The following is a 19,939-nucleotide window of genomic DNA, read 5'->3' on the forward strand; positions in this document are numbered from 1 at the left end:
GTCTATCCTTTTCATAATATTTTCCTTGTTACTTGATATCTCTTTCTATAAGAGTCATTTCAAGAAAACAGTGCAATGGGCATCCAGTAGTTTTACCTGAAAGCTTTTAACAGAGTCTGCTTATGAGTATGGCATTTGTGAATGACATTTGCAAGACAAACACAATGTATAGATTTTGTGTAGATGGTGATGAGCTACAGACTGGCATCTAGCAACAGCTATAAAATGATTGCAGGAAATGAGGAATACTTCAGCCACCTGCATGTCACCTGCAAGGTATTCCATGACCTCATTGGACAGCGCTTATTTCCAAATGAGTTTGGTTCCAGTTGTGACAGAGATGAAGGTCTTTATTCAGGTTTTTAATGACTCTCATCTAAGAAGCAGTCCTATCACAATAACCTGGGGCAATCCTGATGGTACCCTTGTCTCTGACGAACACTCACCATAGAGGATAGTGTACTGGATTCTAATACTTAAAAAATCTTCAAGCCACTCACATATCTGTGAACCTATTGCACATGCTTGTACCATCATTAACAATATGCAGTTGTGCACCATTTCATATGCTTTTTGGAAATATAAAAATATGGAATTTGATTATTGCACTTCATTCATAATTCACAGGATACAATGTGAGAAAAGGGCAAGCTGAGTCTCACATCAGCAATGCTTTCTAAACCCATGCTGATTTGTGGACAGAAGCTTTTCTGTCTCAAGGAAATTTATTATATACAAACTGAAAATATATTCCGTTATCTGTCTTTTCAATATACATTGCACGACTCACTAAAGGTCTCATAACTTTCTACTTCAGCTTAAGCCAGCTCTTGATCCCGTGAATATTCTGAGTGTGAGAAATTTCCTGGATGGCAGTAAATTTGGGAACCTTGTTACAAATGCTTTGACAATTTACTGATAAAATTTTATTAGAGTAGATACACCAAAAAGCTGCTTATAACAAAATTTATGATGACATTTTGAGCAGGATACTGTCTGATTTCACTATCTATGTGTCATCTGCTGAGTGTTTATCAGAGTTTGGGGATATGTGTGGCTGTTTGTGTGAATGTATGCACAATTGTTAGAGAAAAAGCTGGTGCTTAAAAGCTAGTGTGAATCCTGTTGCTGTTTCCTTGTATGGGTTACTGTGCTCCACACCTGAGTCCACTGTAAGTGCATGGTTCCCTTTCCCTTATTTTACGTATTGCTCCATCAAGGATTTGACATAATGGTAAAACACTGGTTGAGATATGCTGAGAATATGAACTAAAGATCATTAATGGATACTTTCAAAATAAAAATATTAATAAATTGATTTTGTTTCAACCTGCATGACAACTTAAGACCATAAAAGATTACATTATGTTAAGGGCAGGCAAAGATCCCCACCTTGGGGTATGGATGTAAGGTTATATAGAGGAGGGGAATTTTGCACTGAGCATCTTTTGCTGAAGGCAGAAGTCTTAGTTAGGTATAAAAAACAGAGACCACTCAAAATACAAACAGTGCCCATGATGAATGAAAATATAGCCCAAACTCTTGAAGGATGAGTCTATACAATTCCTGTATGAGTTATATTTGGCAAAGAAAATAAGTAAGATAAAGGAAGGCTCAGCAGAAGTTATGTATGAAAGGCCAAAAATTATTATGTGAGGCTACCTATGAAGCTTTAGGTCTGATCCCTAAAACACAGGTGCCACATCAGTTGGTGTCATCAGCTTCTGAAGGACATGAGCAAGATAAATGGAACACAAATGAAAAAATCTTACCTACTGCAGGTCAGGATGAATGGAAACTGTTTTTTAGAATCAGAATAGAAGAGAAAAAAGGATAATAAAAGCTAAACATTAATTTGGGCAAAGTAATGTGAGGAAGTAGAGAGAGATATATATAGGAGAAGCAAAATTGCAAATAGCCTGGAACAGCAAAGGACCTAAAAAAAAGAAGAACAATATAAATATGCCACTGATAAAGCTGAAAAATGGGTGAAATACTATGAAAATATGTTAACAGAAGACTGAGAAGAGTTCACGCATATAGAAATCATGTATGAACAAAGATGTATAGAGCTAAGTATGTTCTTGATAGATTACAAAAATCAGTCAGACAGTGGAAACTCCAGGTAGGATTATCAACAATATAGGAAAGCACAGATTGCTACTCACCATAAAGGAGACATGTTAAGTTGCAGACAGGCACAATTAAAAAGACACAATAGCTTTCAGCCACAGCCTTCAGCAGCAAAAGAAAACACACACAAGCAAGCACACATCATGCTGTCATGACCACCAACTCCAGCATCTTGGGCCAGGATGCAACTATCACTTGGGATGCAGGCAGTAATTTCAAGGTGGCAGGGAAGGGGAAGGGATAGTAGTGTATAGGCATGGAGAGAGACAAGCACTGTCTGGTGGAGTGTGTAGAGACTAGAATGCCTAGCTGACCTCTTCAACATGCCACATGCCCAAAAACTCCCCACCAACTCTCCACCAAATCCAGAGGAAAGTCATTCCTGTACAAGTTTCAGTTTTATCCAAAGGCCTCACCTTAGCTCTACACACAGATTTAACCATGATGGACTTGTCAAAGACCTACTCTCCTTCTCCTAATCCCTGCAATGGAAGCACTTCTTTGCTGCCAGTCCCTCCAACCGAAACCATCCTAATTCCAACATTGAACCCTGCCTCTTCCAGTTCATACCACCATCCAACTGTTATCCTCCCTCCCCCTTCCACCTAACCCCCCTGTTCACCTTCCTGGAATTCCTTACCTCCAACTTAGCCTCACCATCCTTCCCCAGGTTCCATCATAAGAAAACAAACTTTTCAGTAGAAGAAAGAATAGTCACATACAACCTGAAAACAAATTCTAATCTAATCATCCTATCTGCAGACAAAGGTTCCACCATTGTTTTTATCAATCACAGTGACTATCTGGTGGAAGGCCTCCTCCGATTATCTGACTCCTGCACTTATAAACTCTGCCAGAATTATCCCATTCCAGAAGTCCAACATAACCTCTAATCTCTGCTTAAAGCTTTAGGCCCTTCCCAGAACCTCTCCCCTGAACCTATTTCCCTTTTCAACCCTATGACACCCTGCACACCCACCTTCTACATGCTCCCCAAAATCCACAAACCCAACAATCCTGGATACCCCATTGTGGCTGGTTATTGTGCCCCCACTGAATGAATTTCAGCCCTCATTGATGAACATCTCCAACTAATTACCCATAATCTATCCTCCCATGTGTAAGACAATAATCACTTCCTTCACTGACTGTCCACCATCCCAACCACTTTACCTCCTGGATCCCCGAACCTCACTGTTGATGCAACCTCCCTATACACCAACATCCCTCATGTCCCTGGTCTTACTGCATTTGAACATCACCTTTCCCAGTGTCCTTCAGACTCCAAAATCACTACCTCATTCCTCATTCAAGTTAATAACTTTATTGTAACCCACAACTACTTCTCCTTTGAAGGGAAGGTACATAAACAAATTTGTGGCACAGTCATGGGCATGCACATGGCACCCTCCTATGCCAACCTCTTTACAGGCCATCTAGAGACCTTCCTAGCCTCCAAAACCCCAAATCCCTAGTCTGGTTCAGGTTCATTGATGATACCTTTATGACCTGGACTCAGGACAAAGACACCCAATCTTTGTTCCGTCACAACCTCAACACCTTCCCTCCAATCCACTTCACATGGTCCTCCTCAACACAGTGTGCCAGCATCCTTGATGTTAACCTTCTACTCACTGATGGATCCATCTGCACCTCTGTCCACATGAAACCCACCAACCACCAATGATACCTGCAATTCAACAGCTGTCATCCCTCTCACACTGAAACAACCCTCCCGTACAGCCTGGCCACCTGGGTATGGCACATCTGCAGTGACAAGAACTCCCTTGCTCAGTACATTGAGGGTCTCACCAAGGCCTACACAGACAGACGATACCCCCAGACCTAGTCTACAAACAGATCTCCTGTGCCATTTCCCTTCACACCCCAAATCCTCCCACCATCCCCAAGAACCAGCCACAAAGGAGTGTCCCATTCATCACCCAGTACCAGCCTGTATTGGAACAACTGAACCATGACCTTTGCCAGGGCTTACCTATTGTCATGCCTTGAAGTGAAGGACATCCTACCCAAGATACTTCCCATCGCTCCTAAACTGGTGTTCTGTCATCCATCCAACCTCCACAGCATCCTAGTCCATCCCTATGCCACTACCAATCCCAATTCCTTGCCACTAGGATCATATCCCTGTGGAAGAACCAGGTGCAAGACCTGCCCAATCCACCAACCCAGCACTTCCTATTCCAGTCCTGTTACAGGTTTATCATACTTAATGAGGATCTGGGCCACTTGTGTAAGCAGCCATGTCATTTACCAGCTCTGCTGTAATCATTGTACAGCTTTTTATATTAGTATGACTACCAACCAGCTGCCCACCAGGATGAACAGACATCGCCAAACTGTGGCCAAGAACAAAGTAGATCACCCTACGGCACAGCATGCACTTGAACATAACATACTTGATTTCAATGGCTGCTTCACTTCTTGAGCTATCTGGATCCTTCCCTCCACCACTGCTTTTCTGAACTACTCAGATGGAAGTTATCCTTGCAACATTTTCTCCGACCCTGTAATTATCTTGGCCTCAGCCTATAATAACATACTGTCCCCACACTCTCCACCCAACAGTTTCCACCCCCTCTGTCCCATCATCTCCTCCCCATTCTTGTCTCCCACCATGTTTATTTGCTGCCCTCTGCCAACATACTTACTCATCTTTCTCCACTCTTCTCCTTTCTCGCTCCTCTCCTTTCTCACTCCTCTTTTGCCCACCTCCCAGCACACTCCAGCAGACAGCATTAGCGTTTGTCTTTCTCCCCACCCATACACTGCTGTCCCTTCCTCTTCCCTGCCCCCTCTAGATTGCTGCTTGAATCCCACATGATAGTTGCATTCCAGTCCGAGATGCTGGAGTTGGTGGTCATGAATGCATGAGGTGTGGTTGCTTGTGTATATGAATGGTGTGTGTTTCTCTTTTTCTCATTAAGGCTGTGGCTGAAAGCTTTATGTATCTTTTTAACTGCACCTGTCTGCAACTTAACATGTCTTATTTATGGTAAGTAGCAATCTGTCTTTTCCTACATTGTTAAAAATGAAACAAAAGTATGAAAAATGGAAATTCTCCATGAGAAATTCCCATTGAGCTCATAAAACATGCAACAGAAGACACCCTAAAAATAAGTCAACTTACTTATAACAAAATTTTGATCAAATAAGATGACCCCCAAAAGAATTGAGCAAAGCATACATGATGCCATACATGAAAAAGAATCAAAGAATAGCAACTACTACAGTGGCATTGCCATTACTGCATCAGAGGGAAGGATGAATGGTTGAATTATAAAAGAAAATCTGGGGAATGAAGTTCTAATAAGAGAAGAACAAAGAGGCTTTACTGCAGTCCAATCTGTACAGATAGCATATTTATATAAAAGAAACTGTAGAAATTCACAGATTTTTTTTAAAAAAGAGTATATAAAACTACCAATAAAAATCTATATTGCTATCTTGACAAGAGCACAATAAAAATGATATATGTAGCTACAATTCAAAAGTTTACAAGGGATTAGAGATGAGAATTAAAACAGGAAAAGAAATCTCCCAAGTAATATGAACAGTCACATGCCTTAGACAAGGGTGCTGTATATCACCTATTCTTTTTAAATATTATCTCAATAAATTTTTTGAAGAATGGGCAAAAAGTGTCGAGGAATGGGTCTAAACACAGATGGGGATTACCTATCAAGTTCTCTGTCACTAATGATCAAATAATATTGGCTGCTGATGATTATGATACAGAGTACATGATGAAGAAAATCTTAGAAGCATACAATAAAGATTGACTAACAACAAATTTTTATGAAACAAAATATCTCTGTATAGGAAGTAAACTACATGACATTATAATAGATGGAAGTTATAATCTCAAATTAGGGTTCCAGTAAACAAGAAATAAGACATGGGACAAGGCAAGCCTAAAAAACAGTCAATAAACTGAATTATATCCTTTGCTCAAATAAAATTAAAAAACAAAGTTATATGAATTAATAATTCAAAGCATTTGTTTATATGAAGCAGAATCCTGAAAAAAATATCAAAAAAAGATAGAAAAGACTTGAATCTGTGCAAATGGATTTTTCGACAAGACATTGCAGGGCTTCAGGGTGAGAGTATATTCCACATAAAGAGATCAGGAAGGAAATGAACACTCCAGAATACATCACTGAAGAGGTGAAAAAACAGCATTTAAAATCATATGGGCGTGTGATAAGATTAGGGGATGAATGATAACTGAAAAAATTACTAGATGTCAACATACACAGAAGGCAAAAAGAGGGAGATCCTGAGTAAGATGGATAAATCAAATGGAGGAGGATATGGAATTAAGAAATTTGAAAGAAGATTTATAGGAGGATCAAGAGACTTAGTTGCAAAGGTTGTGAGAAAGAGCCTAAAGAGCTGAAAAAAAACCTGTAACTATATCATTAACACAGAATGTTATAAATAGACAACAATTAGATTTATTTGTGTAGCAGTTTCATTAGATGGTTGAGTAATACATTTACTACTATGGTGGACTTTGTTCCTAAAGTTTTACCATTGGCTCTTAATAAGATCATCATCCTTAACAATTCCAACCATATGAGTATGAACACTATCTTTGTCCACTGCTAACTTAATACAAAATCATTGTCTAATCAAATAAAATTAAATAACATAAAATCAACATCAAAATACTTTACCTATTATGAGGCAATATGTTTTTTGTACAACATGTAGCATTATATGCATGATTTTTTTAATATTAGTACTTGGAGTGATTTAGGAAAAGCATGACAAGTTTATATCATGATGATCAGAAAATGATTTGAACTGTTCATCGCCCAGTTGGCAACATTCAAGTGATGTGTTACATAATTTCAGTTAGTTAATAATACTAGAAGCATGTACATGAGCCTCAGTCTTTCCCTTCAATCTCTCTCTCTTCCTCCCTCCCCCTCTCTCTCCCCTCTCCCTCCCACCCACCCTCCCTCCCTTTCTCCCACTCCCTCCAGCCCTACCACTTCCTCCCTTTCCCTCTTTCTATCTCTTATTTTATTTTTATGGACACCATTTTACCATAGTACTCTTCTATGATGCACTTTGCTCTGCTCATACATACTTCATACTATGCACTAAAATATACTTATCTTACATAAATGAAACTATAATTTGAGTACTGACTGATCTCAGAGTGCAGTTATTGCAGTTCAAATATACAAATTATGGAGTTTCAGTTAAAAACCCATGAGTTTTGTCTTTCAGCCATTGTGATGGCTATTATCTAGCTATTTTTTCCTGGTCAACTGACCTCCATCCCACAACCATAATGATCATACAAGAGTAACTGTTGAGAAATGCTAGGTTCAAAATGGTTCACATGGTTCTGAGCACTATTGGACTTAACATCTGAGGTCATCAGTCCCCTATCACTTAGAACTACTTAAACCTAACTAACCTAAGGACATCACACACATCCATGCCCAAGGCAGAATTCGAACCTGCGACCGTAGCAGTTGCGCGGCTCCAGACTGAAGTGCCTAGAACCGATCGGCCACACTGGCCAGCTGAGAAATGCTAGTAACAGCTTCAAAATATTATTAGAATCAGTTTCATTTCTTATATATTTTTATTAACAACAAATTTTAATTTCTTTATTTGTTGATTAATGGCATTATTCTTGCATCTGCTGGTTGTTCTGTGTATGTGCGTGCACTATATTCCTCATAACCACACTGCAACTCTCATCCATGTAAAATTTGCATACATAGACTGTTGATTTTTAATATTAGTGTGTTGAAGCCTCAAAGTAGATCTATCTAACAACCTCTCTTAAAAAGTTTTGAAGTTATGTTCTTGTATATATCATAAATGGCTTCAGTGTTCACATGTTACCATACTACATATTGATATGAACGGAAGTTTTTTCTTATTAGAGTGGTTAATTAACTCACATAGAAATTTGTAGTCTTTGTTTTCTATAGAATATTATAGCTGGATTTGAAGTAAAAATATTAAAAAATTACTTCCTAAATAATACTGTAAAATACACATTTTTTCTTAAATAAAACCAAGATTGGTTTAAAGGTGTGTAACCATAACACAGATGTTCTTGTGACCAATCAAAGTAGGTGTGAAACTTCCTGGCAGATTAAAACTGTGTGCCCGACCGAGACTCGAAATCGGGACCTTTGCCTTTCGCGGGCAAGTGCTCTACCAACTGAGCTACCGAAGCACGACTCACGCCCGGTACTCACAGCTTTACTTCTGCCAGTACCTCATCTCCTACCTTCCAAACTTTACAGAAGCTCTCCTGCGAACCTTGCAGAACTAGCACTCCTGAAAGAAAGGATATTGCGGAGACCTGGCTTAGCCACAGCCTGGGGGATGTTTCCAGAATGAGATTTTCACTCTGCAGCGGAGTGTGTGCTGATATGAAACTTCCTGGCAGATTAAAACTGTTCTGGAAACATCCCCCAGGCTGTGGCTAAGCCAGGTCTCCGCAATATCCTTTCTTTCCGGAGTGCTAGTTCTGCAAGGTTCGCAGGAGAGCTTCCGTAAAGTTTGGAAGGTAGGAGACGAGGTACTGGCAGAAGTAAAACTGTGAGTAACGGGCGTGAGTCATGCTTCGGTAGCTCAGTTGGTAGAGCACTTGCCCGCGAAAGGCAAAGTTCCCGAGTTCGAGTCTCGGTCGGGCACACAGTTTTAATCTGCCAGGAAGTTTCATATCAGCGCACACTCCGCTGCAGAGTGAAAATCTCATTCTGGAAACATCCCCCAGGCTGTGGCTAAGCCAGGTCTCCGCAATATCCTTTCTTTCAGGAGTGCTAGTTCTGCAACGTTCGCAGGAGAGCTTCTGTAAAGTTTGGAAGGTAGGAGACGAGGTACTGGCAGAAGTAAAGCTGTGAGTACCGGGCGTGAGTCGTGCTTCGGTAGCTCAGTTGGTAGAGCACTTGCTCGCGAAAGGCAAAGGTCCCGAGTTCGAGTCTCGGTTGGGCACACAGTCTTAATCTGCCAGGAAGTTTCATATCAGCGCACACTCCGCTGCAGAGTGAAAATCTCATTCTGGAAAGTAGGTGTGTTCACCTGCAAAATACACTGAGGAGCCAAAAAATCTGGTACACCTCCCTAATATCATGTAGGGCCCCATGCAGAAGTGCCACAAAACAATGACATGGACTCAACTAATGTTGAAGTAGTGCTGGAGGCAACTGACACCATGAATTCTCTAGAGCTGTCCATAGATCTATAGGAGTACGAAGGGGTGCAGACAGCATATTACAAGGTATCCCAGAAATGCTCAATAATGTTCATGTCTGGGGAGTCTGATGGTCAGCAGAAGTGTTTAAACTCAGAAGAGTATTCCTGGAACCACTCTGTAGCAATTCTGGACATGTGGGTTGCTGCATTGTCCTTCTGGAATTGCCCACATCCATTGGAATGAACAATGGGCATGAATGGATGCAGGTGATTAGACAGTATAACAGTCACCTGCTGACATGCAGGGTCAATGGATTCATGATGTTGTCTCCATACCCAAACATGTCCATCCACTCAATACATTTTGAAACGAGACTCGTCCAACAAGGCAACATGTTCCCAGTCATCAACAGTCCAACATCAGTGTTGAGGGGCCCAGGCAAGGCATAAAGCTTTGTGTCATGAAGTCACCAAGGGTACATAAGTGGGCCTTTGGCTCCAAAAGCCCATATCAATGATGTTTCATTGAATCGTTCACATACTGTCACTTTTTGATGGCCCAACATGGAAATCTGCAGCAATTTGTGGAAGGGTTGCATTTCTGTCATGTTTAACAACTCTCTCCAATCATTGTTGGTCCTGTTCTTGCAGGATCTTTTTCCAGCTGCAGTGATGCTGCAGATTTGATATTTTACCGGATTCCTGATATTCACAGTACACTCATCAAATAGTCGTGTGGGAAGATCCCCCCGTCATCTCTACCTCAGAGATACAGCGTCCCATTGCTCATGTGCAACTATAACACCACTCACTTAAATCTTGTTAACCTGCCTTTCTGGCAGCAGTCACTGATCTAACAACTGTGCGAGACACTTGTTGTCTTATATAGGCATTGCCGACTGCAGCGCCATTTTCTGAATGTTTACGTATCTCTGTATTTGAATACAGATGCCTATACAAGTTTCTTTGGCACTTCAGTGCATAAATATTTATACATCTGTGACATCCACTTTCATTATGCATTAATGCAAATATATTTGGCGAGAACTCGCACATGCCATGCTCAAGACCATCAGAACCAAACAATGCTCACAGGTTAAGAACTTAGTGTAATGCTTCATCATTACACAATCATTTATGAAAACAGTATTATTTATATGCATATTAATTTCTCTAGAACTGTCACAGGAAGATTCCTCACTCTGCTGACAGGGGATCATGAAGTGTCATAAAATACTGCTACACATTGTAGGAAACATAATTGATTCAACATACATGTGAAACATCCTTCAACATATTTATCAATGTACATTTGTGTTACTCTCAGTTGGATTCAAAATATAACTTTCTTTGTCTAAAGTAAGTTGTGCTCAGTATAATTTGTTTTTGAATCTCTTATAGGTTTACAAATCATATTTTCTGGTACCTACTCAAAAAAAAGTTTTCTTTGGCTCTGCCTGATTTTTGACTTACCTCTGGCATAACAAAGTTCAGTAATCTTTCTTCATGAGTGAGGAAAACCTGAAACCAAATTATGCATGAAATAAAGGAAAGAAATGCTAACAAAAAAATCCAACTTCAATTACTTTTCAAATTAATTTCAGCATTCCTTAATATACGCTGCTGGAAAAAAACTTAGTACATGCTTTTAGAGGTTTCCAGTTCAGTCAAGATTTATTGTTGCAAAATTGCATGTGGAGTACTTGAAATGAGTACATTTGCAGATCAGTAGCACAAGCGGTTCTAAGGTACCAGCTATCAACCCTTCCCGAAAATCCCATATTAGTATGTGGTGTAGCCTCCATAATTCTGGTATCCAGTCGATCATACAGATAGTGAATGCTGTCCTGAGATACATTATTCCATGCTTTCTAGGCCTGTTCATGTAGACCTGTTAGAGTTGTTCGTTGATGAGTCACATGAATCACTTCTCATGCTATCATATCCCGTATGTGCTTGATGGGAAACAAGTCTGGAGATCATTCTCACTATGGAATTTGCTGCACATCTTGCAGAGCACATTGAGTTTCACAGGCTGTGTGTGGGTGGGCATTACCCTGTGCTGTGTGGACATCCAGAACCTATCTACAGGTGTGGGAATGTTCATGTGACCACTGACACCAGCATTGTTGCACAATTCATGCAGTACATCCAATATGAGTTCCAATTCTCCAAAAGGACCATCCCACTACACAGGTAGACCCTTTCAAACTTGCTCAGCTGGCTGTAGGAATCACAAGTGCAGCTGCTTGCCTCACATGTCTGCACCACACTGAGCCTTCTGGCTGTGAGCATTCTCTAGTAAAAGGCACTCTGGTAGCTATGCCACCATGCTGTCTATTGGCAGATAATATTAAAATCATTACCAGTACATCTACTATCCGCCAGGTGACGTATGCTGTCATCGTATCATAATGGAAACTTTCTTTCAGGGTGTAATTTTTTTTCTGCTGGTGTGTTTAGTGCAACATGAAATTAATTTGAAAAGTCTGTCTACATAAAATAAAATTCCTAGGTTTTTACTACATGATTTTCTCATTTTTCATCGAATGAAAACCATCAGTTTAAGAGGAACTGACTCACTTTTCAAACCATGTGAGAATCACTAAGTACAAAGTTACAATTGACAGAATACTGTTTAACCATTTCACAGACTATATTATCAATTTACTAATATATTCCAACAGAATTTAAAGTGTTGTGCTCTGTGAGTAATTTTACATATTGCCAGAACACATGTATTTGGGTTATGACTTAAAATTCTAATCCACATTAGCTTTATCAATCTTGTTAATAAAAGGTGCTGGAAAGAATACTTTAGTATCTGGAAGCTATTTTTCAGTACCTATGTAATCCATTATTAATATCTCAAATGTTTTCCCATTTCTCAGTTCCAAACACAAAGTATTCTTTCATTAATTTTAGGAACAAAACATTTAGTTACCATAAGTGAGTATCCATTGCTCTTTATTTTCAAATAGTGAGCTACAAGAAGTCCTTCTGAACAATTTCTGTGATCTTTCTTTGATTTACTTTGTCTCCCATATCAAGCAGTAATGTAATGTTTTCTTCGACAGTTACCTATTGAAGTCCCAATCTTAGACAAATACTCTGTGTGTGCTTTTAAGTACCTCATACTTATAGTGCAAATACAGCAATGAAAGTGAATTAAAGTGTAACACTACCTGCATAAAACAGAATTAGAATGTTAATAATTTCATTGACTACAGCATTCATGCACCTTACTCCACAGATTGTGATGAATGATTTCTTTATCTGATGAATACAGCTTTTGACAGATACAGATGTGGCCAATTTGCATATAGAATACAGAAATCATGGATTAAGATTATTATTGTTTTAAATTCAGTGTTGATATCCTTCATCATATTTTTGTTTTATACAATAATGATGGTGAATTACTGACACATAGTTATGATTCTGTCCAGAATTCATCTCTGAGAAGCAGTCAAGAGGATTTCCCTTGGCCCAGTGATATCCAGCAGTGGAGCAGTTCAGATAGTGGCACATCTAACCAGCTTCGAGCAAATCTACTTCATGAAAGGGATAGGAGGTAAGATTGAGTTAATTATCTTAATATTAATACATCAATTGAAAGAAACATTTTGTGTACCTACTCAGCATCAGAAAAAGAGTGCTGTTCAGTGTCTAATTGCTGTAAGAGGTGGGTCAGGTGATGTAATTGCAGGAGACAGAGAGAAAGAAGTAGCAAGGTTCAGGCAGAGGGTGTGGCTACTGGGGACACAGAGAGAAACCGGTGGGCAAGGAATACTTTTGCAAGGGCAGCACTAAGCTTCCACACGGGAATATATGAAATCAGGAGATGAAGATGAAAAAATGATCAACTTAGAGACAAATGATTCAGAAGACATTGTGAAAGTAGGGAGGAAGAATGGGTCATGAACAAAAGTAAAATGTGAGAAGCAGGGAACAGAATGAAGTTAAGAATATTTGGCTGGGTAGTGTATGAAAGAGTGGGTCCAGCTGTGAAGCTAAAATAGCAAATTGAATATAGGAAATAAAGGAGACTGAGACTGAGGAACATCCAGAGTACAGTAGGGTCTGTTGGAGGGTTAGTAAACACCTGTACAATTAAGAAAAGATGGTGCTTGAATGAGGGAAGGAGAAGTATCTGTTGTCTTCCAGCAGACAGTCCTCTGTTCCCATTCAACTGTACAGGATGATTATAGTTAAAGTTAAACTTTCAAAACGCTGTAGAAATAACACCACTTGTCAGAATGGCATCAAATTGCAATGGAATATTTTTGGAGAAGGAGGAAAACGTATGGCAGAAGATACAAATAGTGTGAAAATTGATCAATAGATGGCACTGTATGTGTCACAATATGTAAATTAAAACACCTGACATGCGCACAACCTATTTAAGTTGGTATAACCACATGAGGTATACAGCTTTTCCTCCTTTCGTGTCTGCAATGTTCGCTGTCTCAATGCAGGATCACGCTCTGCTTGTAAAGCTGTATTACAAGAATTATAACTGTGCACACATCGCCTTGCAGAAGTTCTTGACAATGAAGGGTTTGAAAAAAGAAATTGGTCTGATGACTGCCACAGGTCTGGAGAAAATGATTCAGAAATTTGAAAAGGTGGGTTCTTTTTATGTACAACCTGGTAGAGGGGGGAAACAAATTGATTTGATGCCGGTGGAAGCAGTGGCCACAGCAGTGCAGGAGGAGACGATTGGTGGTGTGCAAACGTGTAGTGCATGGAGAATTGCTCAAACATTGGACATACCCTTGAGCACGGTGCATAAAATCCTATGAAACATCCTTCTTAGCTATCCATTCAAAATTACCCATGTGCACATGTCACAAGTTGCTTGCTGTTGACCTGCCAGTAAGAGAGACCTTTGCTTTAGAATTTCTTGCTCACATGGAAGTGGACAATGATTTTCTGTGGAAGATTTTGTGGACAGATGAAGCCCACTTCCATCTGACAGGATATGTCAATACACAGAATTATCAAATATGGGCAACAGAAAATCCTCACGCAAATAAACCAGTACCACTTCATCCTGAAAAGGTTGCTGTGTGGTGTGGGTTTATGGCATCAGTTATCATAGGGCCATATTTTTTCGAAGAGACATGTGCTACCAGTCCCGTTACCTGTAACATCACTGGTAAGTGCTATGAGTGTCTTTTGTGCACACACATCATTCCAGCTGTCCAGCAGCAGGGATGGGATCATTTTTGTGCAAGATGGCACTCATACACACATTTCAAATCCAGTTAAGCAGCTGCTGAAGCACCATTTTGCAAATGCTAGAATTATCAGCCACTATTTCCCAACAGCCTGGCTATCCCACTCACCTGATCTTAATCCGTGTGACTGCTGGCTGTGGGGCTATCTGAAAGATGTTGTGTTCAGTGTTCCAATTGCAAACTTTGCTGTATTGAAGGCACACATTGTGCAACACATTCTGAACGTGACCTCAGAAACACTTCGCTCAGTTGTGGAACATGCTATTTCTCGACACAAAAGTTTTCTTTGTATGGTACCGCATCATAATGTAAAAACTACTGCTGCTGGGGAAAAACCAATGTTTCAGCCATGGTTGCAGTGGCGTTCTAATTACCCAGGTCACTGCAGACAAGGCTGAAACATTGGTTTTTCTCCAGCAGCAGTAATTTTTACATTATGACGCGGTACCATACGCAGAAAACTTTTATGTCAACTGACTCTGGCCAAGGAAGCCTACACAATTACATGCTTTTTCTCGATTTCAACTTGTTGCAGAAAATGGTGGACAACATATTGAACACATTTTGCACATGTCACATGGAAATTAATAATCCAGTTTGATTCTAATTGATGCTTTTTATGCATTTTTTGGCCTCAGGACAATTAAAAACCAATGTGAGTAATGTGTTTTGCACTGTTTTTTGTCTCAGGACAATCAAAAACCGATGTGACTGATGCTTTTTATGTGGTTCTTGGCCTCAGGACAATTAAAAACCCATGTGAGTGCTGCTTTTTATGTGGTTTTTGGCCTCAGGACAATTAAAAACCTATTTTTCCCATCCAATGTGGTATCACCTTCCTATGGTGGATGGGTTTATGTAACTAACAGTATCTCACCTGTACACCCATTAACACTGAGTAGTACAATTTGTTGAACATCAACACCTTAGGCATTGTTGTATAATTCATCTGTCATTTGTAGTCGACCACTATTAAATTCTGATGCTTAGAGTGCCATATACTGCTACATTTTGTAACTATTTATTTTTCTTCTGCCTTACGTTTTGCCCCTTCTTCGATAATATTCCATTGCAATTTGACATCATTCTGACCAGGGGTGTTATTTCTACAGCAGTTTGAAAATTTAACTTTAATTATAATCACCCTGTATATGTCTCATCTCTTTTCTGCTCACTTCCCTACACCAATTAAATGCAAACTTCTCCAAACCCATGATTTTAGCTTCATATTTAGTTTTAGTTTTCTCCTGTCACTATACATTTTTTGGCCCCTTCTCCCACTCTTGGTTCTCCATGTGCACTCATCAGACCACAAAATATACTCTAAGACAAGATAAACATGATGCACCACAAAGGAGTTATGCAGATTGCTCACAAGTTGATATTCATACATATACTGACAGAAAATACAAAACTGTAATCTTTGACAGCCAATAAATGAATGTGAGATGCTGCAGTGTAATTTGTTTGCACACCTTGCAATGATAGTAAACAGGGGACATGTCGACTCCAGGGCATAAAGTCTTTGCAAATTTCATTCTTTGTACTCAGCTGGACAGTAGCTATGTCTCACAGGCAGACAGGTGGACAATATATGCAGGGACATGTAGTTGGGCTCAAAGAAGCTGGTTGGAGTAATCGGCTAGTTGTTCAACATTTGCATACAAGTGATGCAACTATTCAATGATGTTGGCAGGAATGAGTGATCCATGACTGAACACACTGTAAGGAAGGAAGCAGTCAACCTAGAAAGATGACAGAATGTGAAGACTCTGCAATTGTCAGAGAGGCAGTCATAGACCCAAATTCCTCATTATCATCAATACAATGTGCAACTGGTGCTACATTGATGACAAGGACCATTAAAAGGTGGCTCACAGAAAGGAGGCTGAGCTCACAGCACCCCTTGCACTGAATGTCATTGGCCTGTGTGCACCAACAAGCCCGTTTGCAGTGGTGTCTGGCACATCCAGCCTGAAATAGAATTGCCTTCAGTGATGAGTCCCACTTCAAACTGAACCCAGATGACCAGCAAAGTCATGTCTGGAGACGCCTGAGACAGTAACGGGATACAAAGCTGACTGTTGCCAGCCATATGATGTGACAACCAAGTGTGATGGTCTGGCATGCCATTTCTTTTGATAGCAGGACCCCTTTGGTTGTCATCAACAGCACCCTTATAGCACAGCAATATGTCGATGATATTCTGTGCTTTGTTTTGTTGTCTTTTATGGCAAGCCATCATGGTCTTACATTCCAGCAATATAATGCCCTCCCATAAAGAGAGTGAGTTTCTATGGATTGTCTTCATGCTTGCCAAACCCCACCCTCACCAGCAAGGTCACCAGATCTCTCCCCAATTCAGAATGTTTGGAGCATTATGGGCAGGATGCTCCCACCAACTCAGGACTTTGACAGTATAATGTTCCAGTTGAGCAGAATTTAACATGATATTCCTTAGGAGGACATCAAACAATTCTTATCATTCGATAGCAAGTAGAATAGCTGCTTGTTGAAGGGCCAGAGATGGATGAAACCATTATTGGCTTGCTCAATTTGTGTAGTTCTTTCTCGTGAATAAATCACCCCATTTTTATGAAATTGTAATCATTTTTTAATCTGTACTTGTACATCACATCAACTTATTTCCATCCCACTCAGATAATTCCTTCATGATACATAACTGCAAAAAATTCAATACATTATTGAAGACAAATGCAGATGTAGTACATTTACTTTGGATATGAGTAAAGGACTTCATTTTTGAGGTATAAAATCTAAACAGTTCATAAAAGTTTTTTTATCACTCACAGTTCAAATGGTTCAAATGGCTCTGAGCACTATGGGACTTAACATCTGTGGTCATCAGTCCCCTAGAACTTAGAACTACTCTAACCTAACTAACCTAAGGTCATCACACACATCCATGCCCGAGGCAGGATTCGAACCTGCGACCGTAGCAGTCTCGCGGTTCCAGACTAAGCGCCTAGAACCGCTCGGCCACCGCGGCCGGCTATCACACACAGTCATTATCTTTTTGGCTACAAAGATTTGTCTAGCAAAGTACTGAAACAGTGGTTCTTTGAAAGTGTATTTTCTAAAATACTGAGGTATGCTGTAGTAACACCTATATCTTAACTTAGAAGTAAGTAAAAAATTCTGATTTTACAAAGAAGGTCAGCATTGGCCATAATATTGATGGTTTATTGATACCAAAATCGATTTTCAATCACATAGTGATCATCTTCAGTGCTGTGGTGTACAAATTAAACTCATAGGCACTGGTATCAAGTTATTATCAGTAACCAAAGCTTTGGTTACTGATTCATTACCATCTTCTTTAAACCATTAATGACATTGGGCCTCTTCTGACACCATTGAGTCAATGATACTCACTCCATGCAGCACTATAACTGGTAACTTTTGTATAACATTAAAGTTGAGCAAAATGTTACCTCAGCTTCTCAATAGCTGTACTGTTCACTTACTTTATGGCTTGTCAAATGTCAGAATGGATGTCATACAAACAGTGTACAGTGCCAGATTTGCAGCTGCTGATCACAACTGAACTATTTTTTTCCCCAGATTAAATCACCACATTAACTTATTAATGCAACTACCAAGTTTTGCTGCCATACAATAATCACAGCCCACACTGTACCTCTGTGACTAGCTGCATTTTAATTATAACCACTCAGTACTTATATAGCATGTGGTTGGTAAAGGCTGTGTTGGTCATGCACCATCTTGTACCATGAAACAGATGAAGGTCTTTTACCATGGAACATATGATAATTTGTAAATTAACTGAGTTTCATTAATGTCTTAAAAGTTTTACCTGTCTTGAAAATGGAAATTTATGTTGGTTTCCAGTACCTTCAGTTTCAAAATATATTTAACTTTGAAATAGCTTTTGATAATACTTCACTTAATTTGATTTCATTTACTGTAATAGAGTAATAATGCAACAGTCTGAGAAGTTTTCCAAGGTGCAACACTCTTCCCTGCCACCACAATAATAATCTATCTTCTTCTTCAAGTAGACCCGTGTCTTCTACATTATTGTTCCTAATAAACTGAAATATTCATGATAAATCAATGGTATGACTTTCTAGAGATCCCAAGTACTTTTCTTCTTCTGTATGCCAAAAAGCCTATTTTTAGCACACAATTACTACTGCATCACAGCCATGAACTAGTTCAGTTGTCCTGTCAAAACATATTACCCAAATCATATATCCTTTTTAAGTGTGGGGTTGTAGAAAATGGCATATCATTTTGAAATCTTGAAGTAGATGCACTGAATCCAAAGTCAGTACTGAATTTTCTTTGAACAGTGATATCATATTCAAGTTCTTTTGTTGCTATAAAGTCTGCATTTTGCAGACAACATGTGCATTTTTATCTCTGAACTGTTCTAATTGTATTGAATCACAACAATGAGATGGTAGAGTACTGAACTTTGATGCTCAACAACTAAATACAATCTTATGTAGCACATACCTCTGCTCTGAGATGCTACTTACTTGTAACTAAGGGATATCTTAAGTGCATTACTGGTGCATATGAAAAAGGGGAAGTATGGCTTAATATGAAAGACTCCATATTTTGCAGAGGCTGACTTGTGCCTGAGTTGCTTTGAACTCCCAAATTATTTTATTTTGTTCTTTGCATTGCCTTACCTTTTTATGTCTTCTCATACTTCCATCTGCCATTCCATTAATGCCCCTGATGCAAACTGACTGATTTTGCTAGCTGACTTAGCTTAATGTGAAATTTACTTTTATATCAGTCATTCCATACAACTTTACAACTTTATTTGTTGCTACTTTCATCATTTTTATCAATTTATGAATGAAAATGAATCAAGATCATGAACTAATTGCGTTAGTTGCATTTTGATGCAAGCAGTATTTGTAGTAGTGCTTGTCTTAACAATCTGAACGTAATTTGTATAATGGAGCACTATGTTGTTTCCTATGAAATGGGTCTGTTGATAGTGTTGTGGAACAATAGCACTTAATTGAGGCATGTCTGCTGAATGGGCCAATGATGTGGTATATCCACTCTATTTTGGGCACCTACCAATGTAGAGGAGGTTTTGGTTCTAGCTATTTGTGTATGAACTGCTCTGCATGTTGTACAGTTTCATAATGGTGTGTCTTAAGTGAAGAATAACTCTCTTCATCTGTTGACTGATGAAAATAATGTTCATGACTTAATGCTCTTTGTGTAGCTGGAACTATCTGAAATGGCTGAGCAGTTTTTAGAACATCATTATGACTTTAATCTGATTTGCTTAATGTCTTAGTATGGCACAGTCCTGACACTTGAAATTACATCATTAGCTACATCCTTTCAAA

General features: G+C 39.3%; 1 protein-coding gene across 5 annotated transcripts in view; it reads left to right on the forward strand.

The window, feature by feature from the left end:
- LOC126184543 (cAMP-regulated phosphoprotein 21) overlaps nt 1-19,939 on the forward strand; it is a 1,287,166-nt gene that overhangs the window by 1,099,447 nt on the left and 167,780 nt on the right. For all 5 annotated transcript variants that reach the window (XM_049926953.1, XM_049926952.1, XM_049926954.1 and 2 more), the window contains one exon: nt 12,783-12,907. In XM_049926953.1, coding sequence (XP_049782910.1) covers nt 12,783-12,907 — 125 coding nt within the window. The remainder of the gene's footprint in view (nt 1-12,782; nt 12,908-19,939) is intronic.

The sequence above is a fragment of the Schistocerca cancellata genome, chromosome 4 (genome assembly GCF_023864275.1).
Source record: "Schistocerca cancellata isolate TAMUIC-IGC-003103 chromosome 4, iqSchCanc2.1, whole genome shotgun sequence".
In the NCBI taxonomy this organism is placed as follows: Eukaryota; Metazoa; Arthropoda; class Insecta; order Orthoptera; family Acrididae; genus Schistocerca; species Schistocerca cancellata.